This window comes from Aplidium turbinatum, chromosome 1 (genome assembly GCF_918807975.1).
Source record: "Aplidium turbinatum chromosome 1, kaAplTurb1.1, whole genome shotgun sequence".
NCBI classification, from domain to species: domain Eukaryota; kingdom Metazoa; phylum Chordata; class Ascidiacea; order Aplousobranchia; family Polyclinidae; genus Aplidium; species Aplidium turbinatum.
In genome coordinates, this window is record NC_137472.1 from 20,124,180 (window position 1) to 20,152,052 (window position 27,873).

The following is a 27,873-nucleotide window of genomic DNA, read 5'->3' on the forward strand; positions in this document are numbered from 1 at the left end:
TTTATTTTGCGATTACCTGAAGCGGTGAAGTTTTTCAGCTTGCAGAAGCCGTCGCAAGACAGCTCCAAAACAAGAAGATCTTTGCTTCTTCAGCTTTAAAATCAATCACCATTCTCCGCAAACGGATCAAAAATCTCAGAAAAGATGAATCCGTTTCCAAGCTTGTGGAAGCAGCAAACGTCTTTGCGTCTGCCAATAACTTAAAGATGCCAAAGAATCCCCAAGTGAGCAAAACTCCAGCAAGATTTCGAAACACAGAGGAATCGGATACTTTGTCCTCTGCGTGAGAAAGAGCGTGGAAACGGCAATACATCCAAGCCCTTGATTTGGTTCAAGCTGAGCTTGATCGAAGATTCGACCAGGCGGATCTGCTTACAGCAGCCAACAGAGAGAAGGCCCTTCTGAGTTGTGCAAACGGTGAGAAAAGATCTGATGCTGAGATCAACTTACCCGATGCCATCTGAAAAGATCGCCTAAAAACGGAATTTACTTTGCCCAGCAATGTTGTAGACTAAGTGGAAAAAACGCAAACTCCGTTCAAAAGGTTGCTGAGATACTATCTCAACTAAACCCTCAAACACAAGATCTTTACAAAGAAACGCGAAAATTCGTGGAGCTCTGCCTTTGCCTCTCGGTTTCAGCTGCATTATCAGAACGTTCTTTTTCTGCTCTAAGAGGCCTGAAAACGTGGTTGAGAAACTCAATGACACAAAAAAGACTTAGCCTACCGTAAAATGGGGATACTTTGAAACCGGGGTAAACTTTGAACAGTTCCTCAAAATTAGTTGACAGGGTAATAGTTTTGTTAATAACTCCCTAATAAAGCGGAATTTCGGGTTAGTCACTTTTTCGTAGTCGATGGTAAAATTACTTTCGATTAAGTCTGGAAATTTGGTTCGAGACCTAATTTACTTCACGTTCCAGTGCACAATTTCATAAATGAGTGATTCTAGCAAAACAGCATGGTGAAGTGTTGTGTTCCAACTTCTATCTGGTTCTCAGCCGTTTCATGGCATTTCAGCTCAGCTTTTTATCCAGATGTTGGAAATATCATCAAGATCTTAGATCTAAAAGAAATTTTTTGTATTATTTTCAGCTTTTCCGAAAATCAAGGTTTTCTGGCTAGCTAAGCTTTTATTTTACTGATTGGGTTACTTTGAACGGTGTTTTTGAACAAGAAAAATGGCTGTGGAACCAGATAAAAGCATTCGTAATGAAGATGTACGTGATCCAGAAGTAAGTGTTCCAAGCAGTAAGAAAAAATGTGTGCCAAGAGATGAGGCTTCTATCGCAAGTGAGGGAAGAAACGGATGATGAAGAAATAATGAGTGATGCAAGTCTATCCAACTGCGATTAAAATGATCTGGAAGTTGGAGCAAGCTCCAACTCTACCGTACCGTTTCTGATGAACAAAATGACAAATAATTCCCCAGCAACAAGACTTCAACAATCGGAAAACTTCACTCTGCCAATCTCGGTAACCAGCCCTGCGTCAAGAGCTTCCACAAGTAGGCTATGCGCAACTATCAGGAATAACCAATCAAGGCTTTGTCAGTCCGAGGATAAAGATTTAAAAACCAACCAAACCAACCATCCATACTAAGGAAATGCAAAAACGTAGGATGAAATTGGCCTACGTTCAAAGATGAAATCGATTATGAATGGAAAGACGTTTTGAAACGTAACTTTGAGGCTGTTTTTGTTAACAATCGTGGCCTGTTCCGATTCCCTGACCTTGAAAAAGAATGGAGGCAATAAACCCTGAACACTATTTGGAGGAATCATCTCCCTTGTCTCAAATAACCCCCAGATAAGGTTAAATGTCATAAACTGACTGTTGTGTGTACATATTTGTTGACTTGTGTGTTTAAAATACAATTTTCTGTTCAAAGCAGTGTGATACGCAAAACAATATTGAATACAGAAAGGAATTTAGTGCTCGTTCAATGTACCGTAACCACAAAATCTCGTGAAATTTTGAACACCACATAATTTCAAAAAAAGGTAACTAGTGCAAAAAAATTTTAACATTCCTTGCACATGTCAATGGGGGTATAGGCAGTGTTGTACGTTGACGCCGTCAACACTTTGTTGACGCTGAGGCTAGCGCCGTCAGTTTATTTTTTAGTTGACGGAAGTGATAGCGCCGTCAATTATTTTGCCGATTTTAAGCGTCAAGCGCTATGCATCATTTTTTTGTTTTCATGGAAAATCTCGTTTCACAATGAGAGTTTCACAATGTATTCTGGCCAGCGCGACTCATCCGAATTACCCTCTTTCGCGTTGGTTGGAATGGCTACCTGGAATAGGCCTACAAGAGGAAGAAGTTCGCCAAAGGGTGATCACTGATCACTCATATCGTGAGCAGTACCGAGAACGAGGGATCAGAGAGAGAAAGCGAAAAATCAATGAATGTCATCGCGGAGGTCGAAGATACTTTATTTCAAGAGCTCTATGCCCCTGAAAAGAGCGATGTCGGTGCAGTGGAATTCGTTAAAAGATTTATATACGCTAAGCCATCACAGCACGCTTGGAACAGTGATACCTTTCCGAGTAAACGTTTTCAAGACTGGTTTTTGAAATACTGTACAACACACCAATACCATTCAGCGCTCCTGTGGAACATAATTATGTTTTCACTTGGAAAGGATATTATGCGTCCCAAACGCAGCAGATTGTCAGACAAACGTTTTGAAATGCTTGTGTTTCTACAAGGAAATAACTAATAAGCTAAAGCAGCTAATTACAATGCAGTCTCAGAACATAATACCTGCTCTTTATTTATAGCTATTGTTAGCCTAAACTTGGTTGAAATACTTCCGTTTTGTGAGACCCTGGCTAAAATAGCGCTAAAAATTAGTGTTGACGCTGACGCCGTCAATTTCTTTAAGAGCTAACGCAGTACTTTACGCCGTAAAGTTTTTAGGCAATTCGCGCTGACGCCGTCAATTTATTTCATTGACGCGTACAACACTGGGTATAGGCTAGTATGTAGCATTGTAGCCCCTAATATATTGCAATATCAGGACGGTTGGTTCAGAGTTTAAAAGTTTACGATATAAACAAGACGAAAACTGTTCAAAGTATCCCCAGTTTATGGTAGGGTATGGTATGGTAGTACAACAATACTCATCTGATTGATTGAATCTTTATCCTCGGACTGGGAAAGCTTTTTGCAGAGCTTAATCCTGGAAGTTTCGCATACTTGTAGAGGCTTTGATCCACTGACGCAGGCCCGGTCACCGAGATTGACAAAGTGAAGTTTCCTATTGTTGAAGTCTTGTTGCCGGGGAACTATTCCATCCATTAGATGCCGCTGAATAAAGAGCAGTCCTTAACGTGCGTTGCTCAAGCGCACACCCCGAGAGTCGAACCAGTGCCGCTTGATCTTGAAGCTTCGTCGTTCCAGAAGTGACGCGCTAACCAATTGAGCTATCGGGGTTGATGCATGTTGATGCATGTCCACCAAAACATTTAGGACACTGTCGATGCCAAAAAACTTATGACACAGTTGATAGAGAAAACACCTGAGCGAAAATCAATCTTCGGAAGCATGTGAGAGCTCATTTCCACAAACTGTCGTTTTCATATCACTATCTAATTTGTGAGTTTTTATTTTAATTTTCTGAACAGCTGCTGTGTTGTTGCCGCTCTTCATCTGGTACAATTTACAATGTGTGTGTTTTGGCGTAGTTTAACATAGGGGGGTCTGGGGGACAAAGCCCCCCAGAAGCCGACAACACTACGGCAGCTTCAGCCCCCCCTAGAGAAAAATAGTTCCCACGCCACTGATTGTGTGCATACAATTTTTTCTCCATCTATGCTAAAGTTACCAGCTACAACAATTTTGATTCGCATCTGAATGGAATCAATAGCCTACTGGCACGCAGGTTTGTCATGGGAAGGAAACCATTATCATCGACCCAACAACGGCTCTTCCAGGATTAAACACACAACAATTGGTAGCAGCTAACAGGATCATCAGCAAGCATGCTTGCACTTCCCAAACACTAGGTTACATAGGTGGGGTACTCTCAGTAGCTGTGGATGCCAACACTGCAAATCCAACATTCAGGACGTCGATCACCTGATCAAGGCTCGCCCGGCCACCAAAATCAGTGGCGGATATGGAGCAGTAGGCTACATGCATGTGGCAACATTTAAACACTGGTTGAAGCACCAACGGCACCGCATATGAGATGTGCACACCAAAGCACTCCAGGCATAAAAGTTTTCTAGTTAAAATAGTGAGCAACAATGGCAATTTTGTCGTAAATATACTCGAGTGATCTTGGTTGATTTCATATAGAAAGATGCTTTTTTCATATCGAAACGTTTATTAAAATCTAAATTTTAAAGGAATTTAATTTCATGCTGAGGAAAGTAGGCCAAGCTCAGCTTAAGACACATGATGTAACGCATGATAAAAATTCGTTTCTTTTATTTTTACTTAAAATTGTTTTTATTTTTGGGGCCCGTTTTTCGTATTGTTTCCCGACAAGTCCTGATTTCTCTCGGAGGCCCTGCTTGTACCACGACAAATAGCTGCTTGCCGTTTGCAATCATAGACATAGGACGATGACAATCACGTTTGCGATCAATTATCTCATGTTTTACATTCCTGCTGTTGTGATGGAAGGTTGCCGTCGCAACACTGAGCTTCGGTTTTCATAGATGGTGTTGTTCTGACAAAGTCTGCCAATGATTTTGGCAGTTCTGGTATGAATCAGCAAAATGGCTACACATGCCGCGTGGATGAGCTGGACCATGATATTAGTTTTCAATATTATTCTGGTGGTGGCCCAATGCTTCCCCAACATAGCCTACCGTACGCTACGACTCCAAGCAAGCTCATTCAATACTTTTACACGAAAAAATATATGGCCTAGTCTAGGCCTACTGCAAAGAAAAAGACTGTTTTGCAACTTTATCCAGTACTTGCATTTAAATAAGTTTTGGCTAGAAACTACATTAGCAGGGCTTTAATTTTTGTTGTTTGGGAGCTGTAGTCTTCTGTCAACTTGAGCATAACTAGCTCTGAATCCTCCATGGTTTGCAGTAGAGTCAGATTGAAAAAAAATTGTCACATGCCGTCCTGTGCTAACAAATAGAAATCTGGTCAAGTACACTCCACTAAAGATACCAAAGGTTTTGCTGAAAACAGTCGGGCCATCAAAAACCTGAAACAATAAAATAATGTAAGTAATGCTAAGACATTTGGAGTTTCCAGAACTTCAGTCAAAAAAATCTCAGAATAAGAACAAAAAACCTAAAATCTTTGTAGCCTACTTCAAGATTGAGATTTTTTTAAATTTTCTCCCTTATGCTGGTGCTTGCACATTTACAAATCTACATTTAAAAATAAATTGCTGCTATTAAGTTACCTTGATAAAATCACGATTTTTTTGAGTGATTATTCCCAGCAACGTAATAGCCACGCCTTTTGATGGAAGAGCAGCTGTGACTCTCCACAAGCAAGTCGAATTGCTGTTGTATGCATTAGGCCAGTTGGAAGTGGAGAAATATCGAACTTGTCCAAGAGCAGTCAAGTAACCTCCGCACGTTGACGTTTTTCTATCAGCTGCCAATGCAATACGTAGTTTGTCATGAATCACGATAGTAGCCCACTGTAGGCTTACTACTACAAATATTAAGGCCTATGCTATGCCATTGTTACGTCGTCTTATTTTTGGCTGCTGCATCTTTGGTTTTTTCTTGTTCGAGGAGTGCCCGATTCCGATTAGGCCTAATTTTAAACTGCTAATTGAGATCACTGTGAAACATCGCCTTTTTGATAACTCCATTAACCTTCCAGGCCAATGTGTTAAACGTGAAGTCAAATTCATCAGCAACTAACCCCGGCGGTCGTACACTTCATAGAACGCCTTGAACCCTCTGGCAGCAACAGCTTCATTGGTGTCAAATTCAACTCTTAAGTATCTTCCTGTTGTAATGAAGCTATGGAAACTGTTTGAAACCCCGCTCAACGTTCCAAGCTTAGGAGAATTTTCTCTACGTCCGTTTCGTACCTGTGATACGACGTCACATAAAAAAATAAACTATAGTCCCAATACACGCAAAAAGATACATGTAATGTAAGCTAACAATGTTTTTAGTAGTCTAGTTTTTTCAGAACGGCTTGGCCCATGTCAATTCAGCGCAACCTGAAGGCTCAAGCAACCAGATCAAGGCGAACCAAAATAGGGTAAGGTAATTTAAACGTTTGTTAAACGTCAAAATTAATAAAGAAGCTGAAATAATCCTAGTCAGCAAATCAGTCATTTTTTTATATTGATTCAACATTCAACGTCTGCAGACGTTAAATCAATGTAGGCTAATGTAAAGTTGACAGCCATGTAAAAGATGATTGATTCACTGTCTGGGATACGACATTTGAGCAGAGAAACAAGGGCGTCTGAGTTTAGAGTAACCACCTGACAGACTATCGTGACCACCTGGCAGACCACTACTTACTCTCAGAGGTGGTGCCACAGTCATATAGCTGGCTTAATCGTGACAAATTGAGCAGGGACACTGGAGTGGATAAGGCCTATCGACAGAGTTTTCTAACACAGGTGTCTATGCTCTTATCTTATCATGTATTGTGAATTTTTTTCTACTCAGCATCTCATACTTTTGTTCACCTTTATCCAATCACAGCAGGATTGTGTGCTTATGTAACTGAACCAAATCCTTACTCGTTGCTTTGGCAGAGAAGAAATTAGCCAAACGCATTTCAAGTTATCACCATAATATTGAGGAAAGCTTGGTGTGGACAACACTTTGAGCTGCATCAAGGATGCCGCCAACTTTTTTCCACAATCTACAAACACCAGTAACCTGCTGTTCAATCTATTGCAATGGATTTCTTGCAAAATTTATAGCCTTCCGCAAATAAACAAATGACACAGATCAAGATAGCTTACTTAATCAATCTTTAGCTTTTAAACCAGCAATGACCATTACGGTAGGCCTACATTTTACAGATAATGTTATTAACTGCGACGGGATGGCGCCGCGGATAAGGCGCTCCCTTTGTAATCATGCAATCCTGGTTCGACTCCAGCTTTATGCTGGTTGTTAATAAACACCGCTCACCTCTACCCAGGGTGTAATAAATTGAGTGGGCGTAGTTGCTGAAGGAAAGGCAGCCGAGAGAAAAGAACTAGCCACTCTACTCTTGTTAATGCCGGAAACTCTCACCCTTCATCATCATCATTTTGTTCCTTCCTCGTATTGAGGGTTGGATACAATGCGCCATTGTTCTCGACCATGAGCTGTGCGTACTGCACATTCATAAGTTAATTTTGTCCAACTCTCACCCTTAGGCTACCTTACCCATAAACTGCAAATATTGAAGCCTACCACTTCAAGTCTAAAATTTCTTTTTGTTCACCCTACTTGTAGTTGAAGGTCTGGCAGTTGCAGGAGGAACGTCGATTCGCCGAACTGTGGAAAATAGATTCAGTTGCATTGTAAGATGTTAAACAGATTTAGTTTGGAAATTAAAACAATATATTAGAGTGGTAAAAGAATAAGAGGAATCAACACAAAAATGAAGCAGACGCATAGCCTAAACTGTAGCGCACACGTAGCTTTTTGAATGTTATGTGATTATGGTGTAGCTCACACATGCATTTCAGCATAAGGTTATAGCCTACATGGCCACCTGGAGATCTTAGGTAGCCATTGGCTTTACTATACAACATAAAGCGTTTGATCATCGGTCACACTCACAGCATATGCACACATCCACGGGATTTGCCTGCATTCTAAAAACTACTTCAAAACAATTTTATGTAGTCTTTAAGCTGTATTGTGTTTAGCTGTAAAAAAATTAAAGGTTACCGCTTTTGTATCTTGCCATAAATCCTTTAAAGGTTGCACTTTCGTCTGATCGGAATCGAACTTGCATAATGTTGCCACTAGATTGGTAGTACGCAACTCGCTTTGAACGGCCTGAACGATACGCAAGTATGGAAGATGTTTCCTTTAGTCCATCTCGGATCTTAAAGATTAAACATGTTAAAACGCATAAAATGAAAACATGTTTATATTTTATGACATCAAGAACTTTTTAAAATCATTCCAAAGTTAGGTCTTAAAAAACTCAGTTCTTTTGAAATGTTTATTTGTCTAATTCTAACCGAAAGACCCAACCGATAATAACTGCATGCGTACATTTACGTTGTGGCGCTGTAGGCTATCAATACAACAGCACCCGATAGCCTCCCATGCACAAGCGCCATTCCAGTTAGAAAGAAAATCCGCTGCTAGTAATTTTAATGCAAAGTAGGGTTTGGTAAAATCAACAGAAGTGAATATTTTACGAACTAAGATAAATCATCAAAGAAATAAAGTAACGCTACTAAGTTTGGTTTTCAGCCCTTAGCAAACGTTTAAACACGTTTTATCGGTCAGAGTCGTCTTCACAAATTTAAATAACATAACTTTCAAAAAGAAATTGTTCTATGTCATGAAATGACAATAATTGACTGCCCCGAATTTGGCTGAATAACATTGTTCAAATTATTATGGCAAAAACCTATTAAACAAACTCAAATACTTTTGTTCTGCAGAGTATTATGTCTTAAACAAGAAAATTGTTAAGTGGCCAAACCTAGGCTACACCACAACAGAAAGCGAGCGAGAGGGTATTGTATCAGAAGCACAACCAGTTTGATATGCTCTCAGTTAAAATAAAATAGGTGCTTTTAAGCGATTTATTAACGGCAAAACTGCAACATAATCATTTGTTTAGTTAGGTAGGTATAATTCATTAGAATGCTTTAAAAAGTAGTCTCTAGCCATTCAAGTAGCCTATTTCCGTAAATAAATAAAATAAGCACTGCTAATAGATTACATAGTAATCTACTGTATTTTACAAACGTCTTTATCTTTTCAAAACAGAGAATATGCTGATTTCAATAAATATCCGTTAGCTTTCTACATCACAACTGAAATATTTTACTTCGACAAAAATTATTTCTTACCAGAATATTGTCGCAACAACTTTCCGTCAGCAATGAAATCACTCGGAGTCCAATTTGTCTCCTTTTAAACGTTCGTAATGTCCAAATGCAAAATAGATTGTTTGCATATGGGAGGGGCCAGTTTGGAGAGTGAAAACGCTTGGGTTTTGCAATCGCTCGTAAGTTTTCGTTAGTTGCCGTACTAACATTCACTGAAAAACAAAGAAATACATTAAAATAAAGATGAGATGTGCATATGTTTTCATATTTATTATTAATCATGAGTCAAATGGCATTTTTTGATGAAAACAATAGGACTCCCAAAAATACGCTTTGAGTTCTTTATTTTTTGGCACCTGAAAATATCGCGGGCTCAGGTCCAAAAGTACCTCTTGGACTCTCCACTCTACTGTAGTTAAGCCTATACTACGTGCTTTGTACATGGGTTCACGTTATAATTCCACGTCATTACGAGAAATGTTTGAATATTAATTTTACATGCATTTGTTGCAAATAAAGCAAGTTTAAAGTTCTCACCGGCATAGTAAGTTAATTGGAATCCTTCCCTTGTTATGGAATCGTCGCTGGTGAAGGTGATGAACAATGATCCGAACGTTGATGTAAATTTGTATCGAGTTTTTGTCGTTCCTCTAAATTCTTTAATAACTGAACCATCTCTTGAACTTCCGTCTCGAATCTGAAAATGAATAATTTTTACAAGTCCAGCAGTTGCTTTCATTAAGTAGATACCTTGCAATATCTTGCTGTTTACAACCAGTTTTTTTCTGCTTTCCACATAACACTTGCAGTGTACCATGCCATCAATTTTTTTTTTACAAAAAACAAAAGTCACTGTAAGCTTTCATTTGTTCTATATTCTATTAGGTGCTAAAAAAATCATAAGGTAGACGTTTCATATAGCCTACTTCGTTTCTAAATGGAGTTTTGGCTTCATTAAAGCATAATGCGACAAGAGGTGTTTAGTGTATTAAAAGTAGGAGTGGGGATTTAATCGACTTTTTTTAAATCCAACTTTAGCTCTGGTTTTAGAATACTAACAGAACATTCCCAAACAGTAAATCAACCGTTTTTTTTACATTGACTTAACGTCTGCAGACGTTGAATCAATGTAAAAACGGTTGATTTACTGTCTGGGTTTTAAGACTTTTGAAAGAAAAATTGAAATTTCTGTTCAAGCAAGGTAAAGTGGATATTTTGATTGGTGCGCATGACTAAGCGCAAGGGTGACATTAATATAAACAGCTTCTATGAAACTGGTTGTAGTATGATTGATTGATTGAATCTTTATCCTCGGACTCGGAAAGCTTCTTTGAGAGCTTAATCCTGGAAGTTTCGCATACTTGTAGAGGCTTTGAATCACTGACGCAGGCCCGGTCACCGAGATTGACAGAGTGAAGTTTCCGATTGTTGAAGTCTTGTTGACGGGGAATTATTCCATCCATTAGATGCCACTGAATGGAGAGTAGTCCTTAACGTGCGTTTCTCAAGCGCATGCCCTGAGAGTCGAACCAGCGCCGCTTGATCTTGAAGCTTCGTCGTTCCAGAAGTGACGAGCTAACCAATTGAGCTATCGGGGCGGAGTTGAGCCGCCGTAATTTGACCTAATCTCCAAAGACTACTTTTCAAAAAAAAACTAAAGTCGCTTTTAGCTTGTTTTGTTATGATAACTGATTTAACTGATAAAACGTCTTTGGCTTCTGTCTTCAAAATTTTACTTTGCATTTTCGTTTCAAGCCTTCATTCTGAGATTCTCCGCCTTATCCCTTTCAATCTACTTATCTATTTTATCTGCTAGTTTCAGTTAAATCTCGTAGATTGACTTGCCTTTAGTACGGTATGCTTCTCCTGCAACAACCAATAGAAAACTTCAAGCTGACAACTGCTGCTCAAAATTCTTCTTAACAGCAAGTTGTTGTAATGAATATTTGTAGACGCCAGGTGGTTGTTGAAAAAGCTCCATCAAAAGGATATTAGACAATGCGCTGATCCTGTGAAGTGACCTTTCAGAAGGTCTTTCCTTAAATTCCCTTACAATGCAGCCATTGCATTCCAGGCAAGAAAAGGCAACAAATGGCCTACTTTTTCTTGAAACTTACCGTGTTCTCCCAATTGTTTTTTGACCCACAAGTCAAGTATGGAAAGCTTTGGCACCACGGTTTTTGGTTAACCTGTACACCGGTGGAAGCCCAGCCAGCTTGATCTTATGTAAACAGCTCAGCTATAGCCATGGATATAGACTACCTTCACCCTTATCCATAGATGCACATTTGACTTGTTTCATAATAAGTAGGCGATTGCCATCACTACCGGTATCTGTTCTGGCAGTATAGTAGCAACCATCACTAATTTACATACTGGACTGTACATTAAGCCTAGCACTGGACATGACCTACAACGTATCTTGTCATTAAACTGTTCACAGTGTCTAAAAAGTAATTTTATGGTACAAGATATAACATGATTAAACGGATGTAGTTTAAAAAAAAAATCAGGTAAATATTTTCAATGGAAAATCCGACGTTGTTCTCCAAAAATTATTTACCACTCCAAAGTCAGGGGCGGATCTATCGAGTGGGCCTGATTGGTACAGGCCTACCCAGATTGACAGTGGGCCCACCCAAAAAGAGATTCTTGAAAAAAAACATATTAATGTTTAACACTAAAACAACCAAGTGGCACTAAATTGTCTGTGGCATCACTATTTCACACTATTTGTAAGAAATATTCGGTAACACTAAGTTTTTGTATGCTGGCCCGCCGTGGCATTACTGGTGAAGGCCCACCAAGATATTTCCTAGGCCCACTCATAAATTCCTTTCGGATTCCGCCACTGCCCAAAGTAGACTATTTCTATCGTGGGAGAAAAAGTTGCATAGGCTTGGTCTATTATAAGCATGTTATCGTCATTCGTCAGGGACTTTAATCTGGAGTAGATTTTTTACATGTAGTCAATTCGCACAAAACTTTAGGTCGAAACAGTGGCGCCCTGTCTGCAGTTATGCAATGCTCTTGGTTCGCCAATTGAGCACTTTGCTAGCAGACATCTTGTTTGCATTGGGCGTAGCTCACCACACAGGTAGTTTGAGCACTTTGGCAAGATGGGTGAAAGTGGAGATTGGACGGAAATTTCAGTGTCTTTTTGTAGCTGAGAATGTACTGTTTTACCCTAAAATCACGGCTAAAGTTGATACTAAAATTAACCTCTCCTCCCCTATTAATAAAAAAAAATACACAATCACGAGGCGTTATCTCACATTTTTCTTGTTTCGTTATAATTTATGGTTGCTAGAATTACATTTAACACATTTCCAGTTATTAAAAAAGAAGTCCACATTCTAAGCTGTGAACATTCATAGCAGTGTTTTTCAACCTTTCTTGAGTCACTGAACACTTCATGCATAAAATAATTTTGGAAACACCAAACGGAATTTTATAATGATGCAATAAAATAAACCACACAACAAAAGTTCATTTACTTTTAGTTTTGGTCAGTGCGATATCTGGACTTGTTTTGATATTCACAAAGCTGGTATTCAGGCAGAAATTGCAGAAGACAAACGCGAAGCTCTCACAATTGCATCTTATAAAATAAACGGATGACTTACTTTTAAAACGTCACAGCAAGCTTCAGTGTGAATTTGTGTAAAATAAACTTCCACTTGTGAACCAGGGCTATCTGCTGAAATCTTCCAGGCGCAGTTTAGGTTATCATTGTACTTCATTGGATACTTTGGGGTGAACAAGTTCTCAGGTATTTTTCTTGCTATAATAATTTCTTTTCCATTACAACTAGATTTATCTGCATATAAAAACATGACGATCAACTCTCTTATAACCGACCGTAAGTTATTTGTATTTTCTTGTTACCATCTCATGAAGTGTGTTATGTACGATAAGGTTTTGACTTGTAATGAATACGGACACAGTAATGCAAATCTAGGCAACTTGGAATAAGCTGCACCTAAACAGCAAGTAAAAATTTGCAAGAAAGGAAAAATATATTGTTCTTGATTGCATATTATTTTTTCTTAGAAATGTAAAATAATTTTTGAAGCTCAAGATTGATAAGTGGTAGTGGCTCGTTTTTATAAACGCAGAGACGCAATTTTCCATATTTATTAAGGAGGACAATGGTAACACCTCTACATTTAATTAGAATCTTTGAACGAAAACGATTCGTATTAACCCTAATATTGTGTGATGCATAATACAATTATAGACCATTGGTTCTCTAACTGTTTTCCTTGCGACGCTGTTGGAAAAGTTCATTGGACCTGAGACGCACCCAGCGATAGGAATTTCAGTAACTTATTTCTTATTTATCTGTTCGTGTCCCCAGCCAGAAATATTTCGGACACACAATAAGGCAAATCTCGTCACAAAGATCATTAATAAAAGGAAAGATGAATGGTGAAAGGACCAAAGGCAAACCAATAATGATTTGGACGAAAAACATCTCTAAATGGACAAAATAAAAGTATGAAAGTGCAGTATGTAAGCTACACTGTACAGCTCACGATCTAGATTCTAGAACAATGGCACATTGTATCCAACCTTCAGCACGAGGAAGAAACATAATGATGATGATGTCTCCAGCCTTCATTTGTCATGAGGCGAAGTGAATTAGAATGGTGATTGTTTAATCATAATCAATTGGTTCAGTTTTCGAATGAATATGTAGGCCTAAGGGATGATACCTGAGTTTGGATTTTTCGTACGAGCCACAGATACATTTGGCGAAGCAACTGAGTTCTCCTCTCTTCTAGTTACTTGAATTTGTCGGATCAGTAAAATTGAATCAAAATTGCAATCATCGTACCCACAGCAAGAGATACTGCAATTACTAAATTATCAAGACAATTAAAAATATTAAATACAAATACCCATCTCAGTTATTTAGAATCATGGGAATTCCAACTAGTCTGCGTTATCAACCAATAAAAGGGTGTAGGCTATTGATAAAAATGTATGTTGCCAGATGATATTCACATATCAACTAGAAATGCTATTTTATAGTATTGATCGGTTGATCACTCAAAGCTTGTCTGTTCAAAATTAACCCAAGCTTTCAGATTACAAACAATTAATGTAAATTTGAAATCGACTGATCTTCCAAATCATATTTGTAAATATATCTATAGAACTTAGTGTGATCTCCAACAAATCACATATTCACAAAAGCATTTTACAAAGCATCTCAAACTAAGAAAAATTAGGAAAACTCAAACTAATTAATACACAAAAAGACATCTGACATCAACGTTCCTTTTTGAAGACTCGAACACGAGCAGGAAGAACCGATGACTGAGACTACACCGTTCATTTTAGGAGGAAATTTAGCAATTTAACATGAAGGAATATATGGCCTATATGTTGTATTCACAAACATGAAACAAATTGATTTTGGTCACTGGAATTTGTTCAACTAAAATAATAGAAGCTTTCAAACTGCAATAGGAATTAGGATTGAAGTTTGATAATTAGGTACAAGTTTTAAATGCGTACAAAATTAGCCTACAAAAGCGTTCTTTGTCTTTCAAGATAGGCTACGTTTGCAAACTTCACGTCAAAAAAGCATCTTGTTAAGCTATTTATTTAAAATCTATGACCATCAATTTGATTTGACATGCTACAGAAATAACATGAAACTCACCCAACGTCATCAAAACTGATACTCTGATTTTGGTTTCTCAAAACAGTCTCAATCGTGGAGCGGCAATCCAAGTATTTACAAGAAAAAGCTGAAGAACATGTTCCGACAATCACCTCTGCAGACAAAAGGAGTCATTTTAGTCCAGACACGATATAAATGTAGTGAAAAAATTGATGATGCAAAAAACTAGTTTTTGTCTGCGACGTGACCATTTCACTTAGAAACGTTTATTCATTGATGACTTAATTCAAGCGCTTGCGCAGTATCAACTCTAAATTTTTGGCGATTTGAAGCAAATTTACTAGATTTTTTTTATCTTGTTCAGTCACAAACCATCAACTTAGCTGAATACCTCGATGATCATTGACAATGAATCCTTCCACTCTAACACATTTCTGCCGAACAATACCACGGCATTGCACTGGTGCTGCGAGTTCATCATTGTTGAAGGCGAAACCTACAAAGCAATCCAAGGCACAGACCAAGGGGAGTAATGCGATTAAACTGAACAGTAGACAAGGAGTCATCTGTACAAATATTGCTTAAGTAAGTCCTATAGTCCACTGTAGCAAAACTCATAGGCCTATATCTCAAAGGATCGTTAATGTTTTCAGAAGCAGTAGCCTACATTGTATAAGAAGTGGCCTACATTGTAGGTTTTCAAAACACGCTTTTGCTTTAGACTTTGATAGGAAATTGCTTGGTTTATTTAAAGTTAAACTCCGCACTTAAGTTATATTTGCATACTAAGACCATAAAGGCTGATTTACTAAAACGGTTAGAAGTTACCGCTAAAAGGTAAAGGGGGTTCCATACTTGATTCAAGTGTCGGGTATGAGAAAATAAGGTTCTCACTGTACTAAGCCTTTGACACTAAGGAGAATAGGGTGGCCAGTTCCTTTCTCTCGGCCGCTTTTACTTCTGTAATTACGCCCACCCAATTTATTACACCCTGGGTAGAGGTGAGCGGTGTTTTCAACAACCAGCTGAAGCCGGAAGTCAAACCAGGTTTGCATAATTGGAAAGCCAACGCCTTGTCCGTTGCGCTATCCCACCGCTACGTATGTTTTATAGCCAGCCGATTTGCAATTATCACTCGTCCTGCTCCGAATTTAGCAAGATCCTAACAACAGTGGCGTAATGAGTAGGCCTATATTTCAGTAATTTCTTACTTTTCTCATGCAAGCTACATCAACGCTCTTCAACCTTTCTATCATCGCGAAACCCCTGAAAACCCCTGATTTACTTTCGCGTTTGTCACGAAACCTCCACTAACAAAAATTCAGAAATTACGAATTGCATAGCCTATAGGAAAATCAAATATTTCTTATTGCACTTCAAAAAGCAATTAGATACTTCAACAAACAAGTAAACAGTTACACTAAAGTTACAAAATCAGATATAACCTTTTGTTTGACTAACTTGCCTACTTGGAGTGTAAATGCGGCACGGTGATCTAGAATGGCACACCAATACACTGAAGCGAGTAATCAATTCTTTTACATCCGAAACTCATTAAAATTACAGAAACCAACTACATGTTCCGCGGAACCTGGTTAAATAGCACTGAGCTACACGATTCCCCTCAGAAGTAAGCTGCCGGTAAGCAAATTGTATCCAGGTTGGCTGTTCAAATCTATAACTAATTGCAAAATCATTGAATTAAGTTGACGATCTCAGTACTGTGATACGATACTCCACACTGATCATCTGATGCAGATATTCTGTCTTGAATTGACAAATTTGTAAACTTCACGTAATAAATACAGTTTTCAAAATTTATAAATTTATGATCACGTGGCAATATGGCAATTCGACTGTTTTCAAACAAACCAATTCTCTAATAATGACAATTGAAGAAACAGCTTCAAAAGAACTAATTTAATTCAGATATAAAAATGTTTTATTGCAATTGCATTTGAACATAAACATCTCATATAACAAAATATGTTCTGAAAACTTCCTCTTGACTCTCACCAAATCACATTACTTTCACGAGGCTGTATCTTCTAAAATTTTAATTTCTAAGTAATGAATTAATAAGTTTCTTGCCGCTGGGCGTAGGCCTAAGGCAGTAAGCTTTCTGGAAATGGAAGAGAAAGAATGTTTTCAAATACCGTAGCCTACCTGCTTGAACTGTTGCCTGCATTGGAATTGAACTTCCTTGTTCAAACTTTATGGAACCTAATTTTGATGGAGGTAGCGTCAGCTTATTTTGGAGGTCGTAAAATTAACCTGCGTAGGATAAGGTTACAATCGTATAGCGTAGGCTAATAGCCTTTGCCATCTGGGCTACTGTAGCCTAGCTTACTTTGTCTTTCACCAAATACAGCATCTGCGTCCTTGAATTCAAACCCGAAGAGAAATCTGTGAGCTATATTAAAAAAAAAAAGATTATTCAAAAACTCTTAATTTCCCCTAAAGCACCGTAGGATTTATTACTCACACTTCTCACCAAGGACGCAAAAAGTCAATGTCATGGCGGGCTGAAAAACTTAGATACACCGTTAATCTTGAAGAGACATAAATAATATTTATGTCTCTGCAATGTCTCAGTTATCATTCAATGACATTGGGGTCTGAAGTTGGAGAACTTGTAGGGAAATGTCCTGCAGAAAAGGCAGTAGATAACTACATGAATTGGTTAAACGCAATGACACGCAGGTCCCGAGGAAATAAAATGCGTTGATGATTTGCAATTAGGCTGCTCAAAATAACTTCATCATGGCGACGACGAGGACCGTAAAGTAAAGAAAGTCTTAAAGACCTGGATTTGCCAGTCCGCCTCTTTTGACTCTCACAAACCCTCCCAAACGCCCTTCAAAAACCACAAAATCCGAACCTTGCCGACTACAAAACTGCTCACTGCGGAATGACGACATGTATACCACCAAGAACTGTGTTTACAAAATCATATGCAAGAAATGAAGGAAAAGCTACATAGGCAGCACGATTCGCCCACTCCATTCCCGCCTGAAAGAACACATTAGCTCAGATAAAAGTCCAGTCTTTGATCATCATCAACAACAGTGCATCGCCGACTGTGAATTCACAATCATTGCCAGAGAAAACGACGCGGTAATACGCTTCAAAGAGGCCATTTTTATAAGTAGACAGAATCAAAAAATCAACAACCTTGCCAAAAGGGAAGAACTACGTCACCTGATCTATTAATCAACTGATTCAACAAAATTTCACAGCAATAATACAGAAACTTACAAGAGTTCTTTTATTGAAATGACACTCACAGTTCACATTTGCGTTTCTTATGGATCGGCACATTGATCACCATTCGTGATTTTCACGTTTTTTTAAGTTGAGCAAAGATAAAATGTTGTTTCAAAGTCTTAGTTGTGGCATTCGAAACACACATGATCAAAATTGAACGAAAAATATGGCAATCATGATTGGGTATTTATAGCAATCGTAATAGACAAGTAATCAAACTCAATGACATAACCATTTGTAATTACCCTAACCCTGCATCAAAGTAAACGTGCATTTCAGGTATAATGGTGCAATGGTTCATTTATACGTTTTATATGAGCAAAAGTAACGGAACTAGATAAATCGTTTGAGGGAGTCACACAAAATTCAACGAAGAAAATTTCCAAGATAAAATAGAGAATTTGAAAGTTGAGATCCGAAAGAGCACATGAAAAATATCATGGTAATAATATTACTTTGCGCCAATCGCGACAACATACAATGCACTGCAATTACAGATGCAAGATTTCGATTGTTTGTTTTCTTGCATCTGCAACAGCAAATGGACTTAATCATCAAATCAGCTTTTCTAATTGTACAGGCATGTCATTAGGCCTGTTTTGCCGAGACACATCCGCGTGCTCTGGAGCGGTGTTGAACCGACTGTTAACGAAATATGATTGAGCGAGGAAAGCGAGCAAATTTTTTGTTTTCAAAAACAAATAAAAATTACACGTTTTTTCCCGTTTCTTGGAGAACGGAAAAACCTAGAACATCACACAACTCAGGCGAAAGAGAAATTGAAAAAAGTAAACTAATCGGGAAAAAATGATGGTTTGCGAAAATGAGAGAACTTGTATACCTGGGACTGGTATATAAGTCCCCCCCACCCCCCTTGGTAACTCATGACAAAGACAGGACTCAATGGACATGGCTCTTTCGCCTTAGTTGTGTGATGTTCTAGGCGTTACCAAGAACACGCGACCAAATGCCTTTACCCTTGATGCGCCATTGATCAGCAATAAAATCATCTATTAGGTATGGAGCAGACAGTTGTTGTGTCAGAATAAACTTGATCAAACATTGCCACAGTAATACCATAAGCATACACAAATGAATACAAATAGGCTACTTAGTACTTCGCTTTTATGACACCACATGGATAAATAAATAGACAATAAAAAAGGTAAAAATATAACTTGTCATGGCATCATTAATTTATTGCATTGATTTCATATATCAACGTTTCTTCAGTGGTCTACTGGGCCTACTTCGAGACAGCTCTGCCTGTTTGATTTGTAACATTTCGATGTTCTTGTTCACCCGTAGACTGGCTGCTGCTTTCCTTTTAGTGACGAATATCTAAACACAGAAAGTAAAGCATAACACAATTTTGCGTTCTCAACGCTGATCAATTCTTACAGCTTTATGAGCTTGATATTGTCAACAGCTTTCCTCACACTTAATAATTAATTCAATTATTAAGGTGTCAGCCATTATCCGGGGAAAACAAAAAAGTACATTGAGCCATAAAGTAGTGTCAGTATCCGAGTCAGGGATTTAAAGGAACGGGATGCCCAACTGGTGTACCACTCCACTGTACGCACCAACAACTACATGTCTCGCATGATTCGGAAAAGTCAAAACGTGCTGCTTCTAAAACCTTGGTTACATCCGGCTGTTGGTTGAATTGTCTGTTAAGACTCGATTTGTAGGGAAGCTTCTTCTTACTTGCCCATGGGGCAGCAGTTCAGGCAACATCCTCCAACTGCTGCAACCAGTGCACTGTCCCAGTGTTAAGATTTATGAGGCTCAGATTCCTGTAGGTCGAAAAACTGCACAATCATGTACGATGTGCTTTGTTATTTGAGGCCCCCTGTTGAGTCCTCAGAACTCAATGAAACATACTGTGTTTAAAAAACCGACCAACACCAATACAGAGGAAATTTAAAGAGGCCCATTCTTTTCTTGGCAGATCTGAGCAAAGTGGTGGGGTACTGATGCCCTCCACTGACGTAACATCCACTGTTTAATACTAAAGACCGCGCATGTTTATTTGTCATCACGAGAAACATGCCCAGCTTTTAGGCTGGGTCATCTCTGCACCATGTTGAGACATTTTTATCAATCCGCAGTAAATGCTGAGCAAAAAGAATCTTAAAGATGATTACGGAAAGGACAGTGAGATTTACTGAATTCAGTTTCAGGGTGCGATCACTTCGCAAGTATCTTATCACTGCCGTTTTCATTAACTTATTGTCGTCTAGTTACGTAAGCCTAAGTTACGGTTTCAAGTCTTTATGACCACCAAACATATCTATTGGGTAAACACATAAAAAAAATGCGTCAACTAGAGCTTTCCTCTGACTACAATCAACGTCGAAGCCAATCACTGGCGTAACATGGATACTTACTTTCCAACATGATGAAACACATATGGCTGAATGGCTGGCACTCGCTTGGAAAATTCTCTCTTACAATCTTCTTCCGTTCCATCATTATTACAATAGGCCGTTTTCGTGTAATCCCTCTAAAATAACATTCAATTTAAAATACAGCAATACAAGTTGTTCTGATGTTTGATCAAAATTATGTTCACAACTGATCCTCTACCTGGCCAACAAATTCAACCTTTTTACCATGATTCCGTTACAAATAATCAGTTTAAAAATGACTGATTGACTGGTTGGGTAAACTAAATATGATCTCCCAACTCTATCCATTGTACAGCAAGAATGGACAAACTGTCGCTCGTACCTGCTTGCAGATGTTGGGCCTTTGACATTTGGTTTGCAAAATTTGTGGAAGAGTTTTTAGCTTCCGTCAGTCTTCATTAAAAAATCAAAAATTTTAACAAATGTTACTTACATGTTGCCTATTAAATTGAAAACGATCATGCTAAAACTGAATAGCTTAGCTTGATATCGGGAAGTAGCAATGATGAGATGTCGAATTGTATTGATCAGTTCCAAAGATAATAATATTATGGTTTTACTTCGTGCCGTTCTACAACTGCTAAGGTATTTTAGCGATAGGGCTCATTTTTAATTTTGTATTGTTATTGTTACCCAACTTATTCTCACTACGCTATACCAGAAAGGTATCGTTTTTAAAGTCGATAACGTTTTTAAAGTCTTCGGTTTGACCCGACCTGGAATCGATCTCAGATATACCAGTACCAGAGCCGAAGGCTACACCACTCGGCCACTGAGTCGGTAGTTCTGAGATATCGTTTGCAGCTTCAGTACGCTTTCGTTGCATATTTAGTTTTCTGATGATGGCTCATTGGAACCCAAAAAATTCTACAAATCTAATAAATTCTTCGTATCTGTTTTTTTTTTTTTTTAATTGTTTGGAAGTTGTAGTGTTGCTTTGTTTTACGTCTGTGTTGCGACAAAGTAAACTATGATAAACCTCCGTTCAACAACGTCACCTGTAGCCAATCTAACGGCTTCTTATTCCAAAACATATGAACGAACGAAGCAAACGAAGGGATAGTTTCGGCTTTGAATAACTTTCCTATAGAACACCAACCGCAGTAAGAAATAAAGAACCAATCAGAGTGTTTCAACCGCTTGGTATTCTGAAACATAAATTCTTTAATTAATTTTATTTGTTCATATTTATTTAATTAAATCGCCCCACCAAAACTACGCAGAGAGAATTCTACCATACGGCTCGCATTAAAGGCAGAGGTCAATGATCGCCATCTCCTCCACGCCATAGTCCTTGATGCACAACAGCTCACACATCAACGCCTGTCTTCCAGGCGCCCTTTTCTCGACACATTGTGGCGCTTCTTGAAGGTCACTTTCACCTGATGAAGTCATGGAGAGACCGCTGGGAAACCATCTCACGGCCCGACCAGTTCCAAGTCACACCAGACACTACGATACCACCTGGCTCAGACCTGCCAAAAAAAGAATGGGTGGCTCTGAATCGCCTCCGTACTGGTGTTGGTCGCTTCAAGCACAATATGTTTTCCTGGGGATTGCGTGACTCCAGCCTGTGTTTGTGGTGAATGTTAAACAGCCCAGCACATCATAAATCACTGTCCAGTGTTTCGACCTGTAGAACATGTGAATCGCGTAGACCCTGATATGAAAACATTGCACTGGTTGCAACAATTGGGAGGTGTTGCCTGAATTGCTGCCTCATAAGCAAGAAGAAGAAGATTCAATTACATTGCAAGAAAAAAGATAAATTTTCGATAAATTTAAAAAGTGAACTATTGTGTTTCAGCAACTTTAAAATTATGCTTAAGCCCACGTGGCCTACCTATCGGGAAAGTGAAAGTAATGCAGAAAGGAAAGCATCGAGCAAGTGACAAACCCATGTAAAGAATAATGCTCCAAGTTCATTTGGCGGAAGAATAAAGGATGAGAGCGTAGACACCAAGATACCACATGGACACATGTGTGTTAGGTAAAGGGTGTTTAGAGAAGATTGAAATTTGTCGTTGGGTCGAAAGAAAACCACTTTAATTTAACTCTGTGTTGATGATTGATACTTTACCTTGGCCAATGTATTACTTTTTGCACCATAGATGAAATTCCTTAGTGTTGCTTCGCTTTTAATTTTTTTCCCACTGGTCACCATTATTCATTCTTCTTTTTAAGTTTTGTTACAAAAACATTCAAATATGAGATGAAGTCCCAGGTAAAATTGATGGTAAATGCAAAAAAAAACAAAAAAACTTAATGATGAAGCTATTTCTCAAACAACTTTAGAAATGTAATTTTAAAACTCACATCCACTATTGTTCGGTCATACCCTTCATCGCTAAGTACATCATCTTCAAGCATTAGATAATATTTGGGAGATAGTTGATAGATGTACATCATAAGGAAAACAGTATCCAGGTTTTCTTTTGATCGCCACTTCACTCGATCAATCGGATCATTCAAAGTAGTTGTGATGGCAGTGCTCCAATCGGGATAATAGTGCTTTGGAGGACTAATGACCTGAAAAGAATTGAAAAGTAAACAAGATTAATTGAAACAAGACGCATCGTTCAGTTCATGAACACTTGAAAACTACGGCCATGACACCACGCATAGCTCTTAACTAGAATTAAAACTACTTTCAAAAAGCATGCAGAAAATTTATTTTTTTCTTCAACTCCTAATTACCTTTTGATGTGAACCAGTAATTTTTCAAACCATGTGCAGCTTCAGTTTAAGAAGAAAAGAATACAAAAAAATACAAGAGCAAAATTCAACGGTATATGCATTTCATGGAATTTAAATTCAATCTTTTTTTGTGTAATGTAAGTAACTTCATCTACTGTATTATCTGGCAGTATATGTGTGGTAATAATTGCTTGCTTAATGTGGTTTGCTAGCTAGCTAGACAGTTACATGTCAGCGTTTGCATGACGTCGCATGGCTGGTTCCGCTGGACTTGAATCCAAGTTGATTCACTTGTACAATGTACATTGTACAAGTCATAGTCCGCTTGCCCAGCATTTCAATGGTTAAGTTTTTTGCAATGGTTAAAGTGGACCAGGATTCAAGCACAAACTAAATTATACTGTATAAAACACTGCAAACACTATCCTTATGATGTTGTTTTTTATAACTAGAAATAGCGGTATAGCAATGAGTCCCGGCGCTCATAAATTATATTGGTGTTTGTTATATTTTTCTATATATAAGAGTTACAACGAGTAATAAGATAAGATTTTCAACTCAAGAAATGCCTTTAGCAGAAAGCATTTTGTGGTTTCAATTTTGTCAAGTCAAATAACTTTTCTATTTTGTTCTGTGCGTTATAGATAGCCACTCGATGATGATATGGTAGGCATTTTAAAGGAATATCTATCTGAAAAGTTCAAAGTGCCCAAATTATTAAGAGTTTAGTTTTCCTTTTACTGATGGTAAAAGGTCCCATGCTCAGTTATTCAGCACTGGAGAAAAAGATAAGGTTTTCATTATACTCTGCCCGACTCTGAGCAAGTGACAACTGAGCTAGCAGCATTTGAAAAGGTGGCTGAAGAAACTGGTAAATAATGAAACAGAGCAAGTAATTACTGAGAAAACCAAACTTTCGAATGTAACAAGTGAGAAAATGAGTTTGACAAGCCATGACCAAGCAAGCCCGACGTGAGCACGTAACTCTCATTTGCTAACTTGACAGTAGCTGCTGGAATGTAGGCCTACTTGCTGAGTTGAAGCGCTTGCTGAGTTCTCGCATGCCAAGTGGTCCGACAACCGAGGTGAGCATAGTATTTCAACAACTAGCCTGAGCTGGGAGTCGAACCATGTTTGCATAATTGGAAAGCCAACGTCTTATGCGTTGGGCCATCCCACCGCTTTTACTGATGGAAAAGGCTTAATAACTAAGTGGAAATAGCTTTGCGTAACGATTAAATGAGTCCATTCTTAAATATAAAAACCAAGTTAAAAATACATCATATAAAAGCAACCTGCATTCTTCCGGATTCAAATTCTTGCTTGAATGCATTAAATATTTGTTGACTTCTTTGATTCAAGTAAGCTTGATCCACATCAGCAATGAAGACAATAATTTTGAAGATTTCTTTTGTAACTTTTCTGTTTTTCACCAGCGATCTGAGAGTGCCCATCAAGTAGTCCGCTTTTTCTCTCTGATGGTCAAGTTAATAATTTGATATAAAAGACCCATAAAGTACTAAAACATTAATAGGTCGTTCAGGAAAATATTAAAATTGTCATGAACAGTGGCGGATTTAGAGCAAAATTTTAGGGGGCGCCAAAGAAGTATGGAACAACCTTGCCGCAAATGGCTTGGGAAAATTTGAGGAAAATTGAGTTTTTATCAATAAAATTGCCTATCTAAGTCAGGTAGGCTACCAGTCATTCCCACATCACAAATCAACACCACAAGTGACAATCAGTTGTAAAGTTGAGGCAATGCCATAATGCCGCTCGTGGCAATTAAAAGCAATAACGAACGTGAAATTATAATTTAGGTATTTTCCACTAAAACTTTAGGCTATACAACAGTGATTGCTCCAAGTGAATGAAAAGGGGTAACTACCAAAATCCATTTCAATAAATCACCAACCTATAGTGCCTGAAGCCGTTGCTGAAGCTCGCTGGTGCATAGCTCAAAAAAATGTATTATAAAATATTCAAACGGTGAGGCCTAGGTGTACTTAGTACAAGTGAGTGGTACTCACTTAAGATATTGCGAATAAAAAAATAATTCAAATATGAACAAAGCGCTTGCAGCAATAAGAGTCTACTATTTCTATTTTGTAGAACAAGCGAAATCGGGCCTATGCCCTATCAGCAAAACAAAATTTTGTGAACTGACAATGATGCAATTGAGCAAAAGAACAATACGATTAAACTACTCATGCTGATAATGTTGCAAAAACGTCTCAATACATAATTGTAATTTGTAACAACGTATAAAAATGACATTAGATTTCCTTAAACAAGTAATTCGGTCACAAACATGTTTTGAATAAAATACGTAGGCCTAATAAATTTAGCAGAGATGTGTTCAAGACCAGATCCAGCTTCACTGTCCAAAAGGTTCATGTATGACATTCCATCCTATCTCTCTGCCTAAACTGCCATAAAATCTGGATTGCTACCATGCATTATATTATTTAAACTTGAGTTAAAAAAAGTTTCTTTATTAGTTATCAGTATTTTATATAATGTCCATTGTCTCTTGTACCGTTATCAGCGGTTAGTAGGTCTACTTGCCGAGACTAAACATCACGCATTGTTTTACGTTAGTAAAATAGAAATTTACAAGTTAAAGTATAGCATAAAAAGGAAATTTGCATGCAGACATAAAAAATAAATTGGAATTTAGGGGGCGCCGCGGCGCCCTGGCGCCATAGGTAAATCCGCCTCTGGTCATGAACTACAAATAATCTGAGGTTAACAACCCATAACTGGTTTCTACCAAAGCTAGCATTACCTATCGCAATGTAGACATTTCTAGAAATACCACAAACGTAAGTTGAACTGTATTACAAGGTAGCTTTGTTTGCAAATTAGCCTACCAGGAAGCAATTATCCAACTTGTAATAACCAACCAAACGTTAGAATTGCTATCAATTGAGTTTTGATTTTTGTATAGCTACTTTAGAGCCCTAGCGTTTTCCTTTCTCATGGGCATGAAATACAAGATACCGTAGATAGACAAAATGTCCTCTTTCGCTAGTATTTGTGGAAAAACTTATTACACTTCGTTTTAGCGGTGACAGCTGCTGCAGAACATGATTCGGCCTACAAAGCTAAGCGAAACAAGGATGCGCTCAGCTCTAATGTGTAGACAGGAGCCACATCAAACAGTAGTGAGTTTGTAGCCTGCTATTATGCCACTAAAGGTGATGCGAATGCTAAAAGATGGCATGCTGCCATGTTGCAAAACTAACGTTGCTTCAACAGCTTTTAATTTGTTGGACATAATTTTCACTCATATGAACATTTTTTTCGACAGTAACTCATCTCTTTAATTTGCGATTCTATTGTTGATTTAAAACAACCTCTAGCTGCGCTTCTCACAAGTAGCTTGGAGCGAATTACCTTGACTGTAGGAATGCCAATTATAAAGTCCGCTTTTCCGCTCACATTCCCTAAAACAAAAGCTGGCTTGGGTGATTTTAAGGAACCAGACATTGGAAAACCCCAGTTGATTAAATGCTCATAGGTATCTGGGGTTGGCGATGGTGGAGCAATTTTTAACTCTGTGTTTGAATTATCCAAATCCACAATTTTTTTCTGTAAAAAAAAACAAAACACATTAATATTAAAATCAAAACTTCTGTTAAGCTGGAAGCTTACATATGTTTTGAAGCGAAAAATAACTGTTTTTTATTTTTATAAAACAGAATTTAGTTTTCCTTTTCGAAAGGTGTTACTTAAAATTAATCCAGACTATTTTGTGCAGTAGACATAAAGGCATAACTTTAATCAAAACTGTTAGCCAACTAAGAGGAAGAACATAGACGCCCAATGGTGAAATTACCCATGCTGGAGCGATTTTTAACTCTGTGTTTAAATCATCCATGTCCGCATTTTCTTTCTGTAAAAAAAAAAACACCTTAAAAGTTAAATTCAAAACTTCCGTTAGGCTGAAAGCTTAAACATGTTCTGAAGCCAAAAATAATTGTCTTTTATTTTTATAAAACATAATTCAACTTTCGTTTTAAAAAGGTGTTACTTAAAATAAGCTATTTAAGCTATGGTGAAGCAGACGAAAAGACATAAGTGCAATCAAGGCTGTTTGCCAACAAAAATCAAAAACGCTGAAATGGTCTCAGTAAACGTTTCAAGCTACGTAAGTAACTCAATTACTTGGCTGATCTCTGAAATAAAAAAACTAACATAGATGTACAATTTCAACTCACTTCGTTCTCAATATTCCCAAAGATAGCAACTTCTTCATTTTCATCCAATGTTGTCGTTTCGCAATTGTTTATAAACTCTTTTATTGTAATTGTTTTTTGGTTTGAATAAAATCCAAAATAATTCATTAATAAATAACAATATGTGATGAGCAATATTCCAGCAATGATGAGTCCAAGGCGTGGTTGAAGATGCTGACGCATTGTTGTAGGTATGAGCTTTATCTTTTTTAAAGAGAGTATTTGTTTTTTAACTCAATTCAAAACGTTTTCAGTTATTTTACACACAATTTAAAAAAAAAAAACTGGAAATGTCTTTCTATAGAAGTAGACCTATACTGTATTTTCAGATTGACTAAAACGTTAAAGTTACCTGGAATGTGCAAGAAAAAGTACAGTAGTTATGAGTCTTTAAAGCGAAGAAAAATATTGTTGCAAAGTAGAAACGAAGTTAACAGGCCTACACTATGTGGCATCAATTGCCAAACGCTTTTATTCTGTCCCACGTTTTCTTCATTGTTAGGCTTAGTATGCTTTAAAATTTAAAGCCAATGATGGGTCATAAATCAAAGATTTCAAAAATATTTAAGCGTTTGAAAACGGCAAAAACTAATGTGACGTTCTATAAATACACTAAAGACAACAAAACCATTTAACGTGGGACAGAC

At 37.9% G+C, this 27,873-nt stretch overlaps 2 protein-coding genes across 2 annotated transcripts; both read right to left on the minus strand.

The window, feature by feature from the left end:
* Positions 1-3,632: 3,632 nt before the first annotated feature.
* LOC145787891 (scavenger receptor cysteine-rich domain-containing protein DMBT1-like) lies at positions 3,633-15,460 on the minus strand. Its single transcript, XM_082599761.1, has 13 exons — positions 15,436-15,460; positions 14,999-15,103; positions 14,647-14,761; positions 13,691-13,836; positions 12,599-12,792; positions 9,510-9,669; positions 8,994-9,184; positions 7,849-8,008; positions 7,402-7,449; positions 6,645-6,823; positions 5,858-6,029; positions 5,385-5,581; positions 3,633-5,180 (listed from the first exon to the last, which is right to left on the minus strand). Exons 1-13 carry the CDS (start codon positions 15,458-15,460, stop codon positions 4,983-4,985), a joined length of 1,890 nt encoding a protein of 629 aa, XP_082455887.1. The 3' UTR covers positions 3,633-4,982.
* Positions 15,461-17,861: 2,401 nt separating this feature from the next.
* LOC145773991 (alpha-1,3-mannosyl-glycoprotein 4-beta-N-acetylglucosaminyltransferase A-like) lies at positions 17,862-27,525 on the minus strand. The gene is made up of 8 exons (XM_082585122.1): positions 27,209-27,525; positions 26,827-26,883; positions 26,385-26,579; positions 24,281-24,460; positions 22,605-22,817; positions 21,287-21,436; positions 20,268-20,383; positions 17,862-19,215 (listed from the first exon to the last, which is right to left on the minus strand). Exons 1-8 carry the CDS (start codon positions 27,407-27,409, stop codon positions 19,173-19,175), a joined length of 1,155 nt encoding a protein of 384 aa, XP_082441248.1. The 5' UTR covers positions 27,410-27,525; the 3' UTR covers positions 17,862-19,172.
* Positions 27,526-27,873: the final 348 nt, after the last annotated feature.

What these genes read in the sequence shown, in the direction of transcription:
- LOC145787891 (XM_082599761.1), bottom strand. Translation starts at nt 15,460, where the DNA reads ATGGAACCCCCTTTACCTTTTAGCG. An exon ending in CATTGTCAATGATCATCGAG is followed by an intron (nt 14,762 to 14,998) that starts GTATTCAGCTAA and finishes TTTTGTCTGCAG; the next exon opens with AGGTGATTGTCGGAACATGT. An exon ending in GTTGTTGCGACAATATTCTG is followed by an intron (nt 8,009 to 8,993) that starts GTAAGAAATAAT and finishes TTAATCTTTAAG; the next exon opens with ATCCGAGATGGACTAAAGGA.
- LOC145773991 (XM_082585122.1), bottom strand. Translation starts at nt 27,409, where the DNA reads ATGCGTCAGCATCTTCAACCACGCCTTGGACTCATCATTGCTGGAATA. An exon ending in TTGGCATTCCTACAGTCAAG is followed by an intron (nt 24,461 to 26,384) that starts GTAATTCGCTCC and finishes CTTGACCATCAG; the next exon opens with AGAGAAAAAGCGGACTACTT. An exon ending in TTGAATCCGGAAGAATGCAG is followed by an intron (nt 22,818 to 24,280) that starts GTTGCTTTTATA and finishes AATTCTTTTCAG; the next exon opens with GTCATTAGTCCTCCAAAGCA.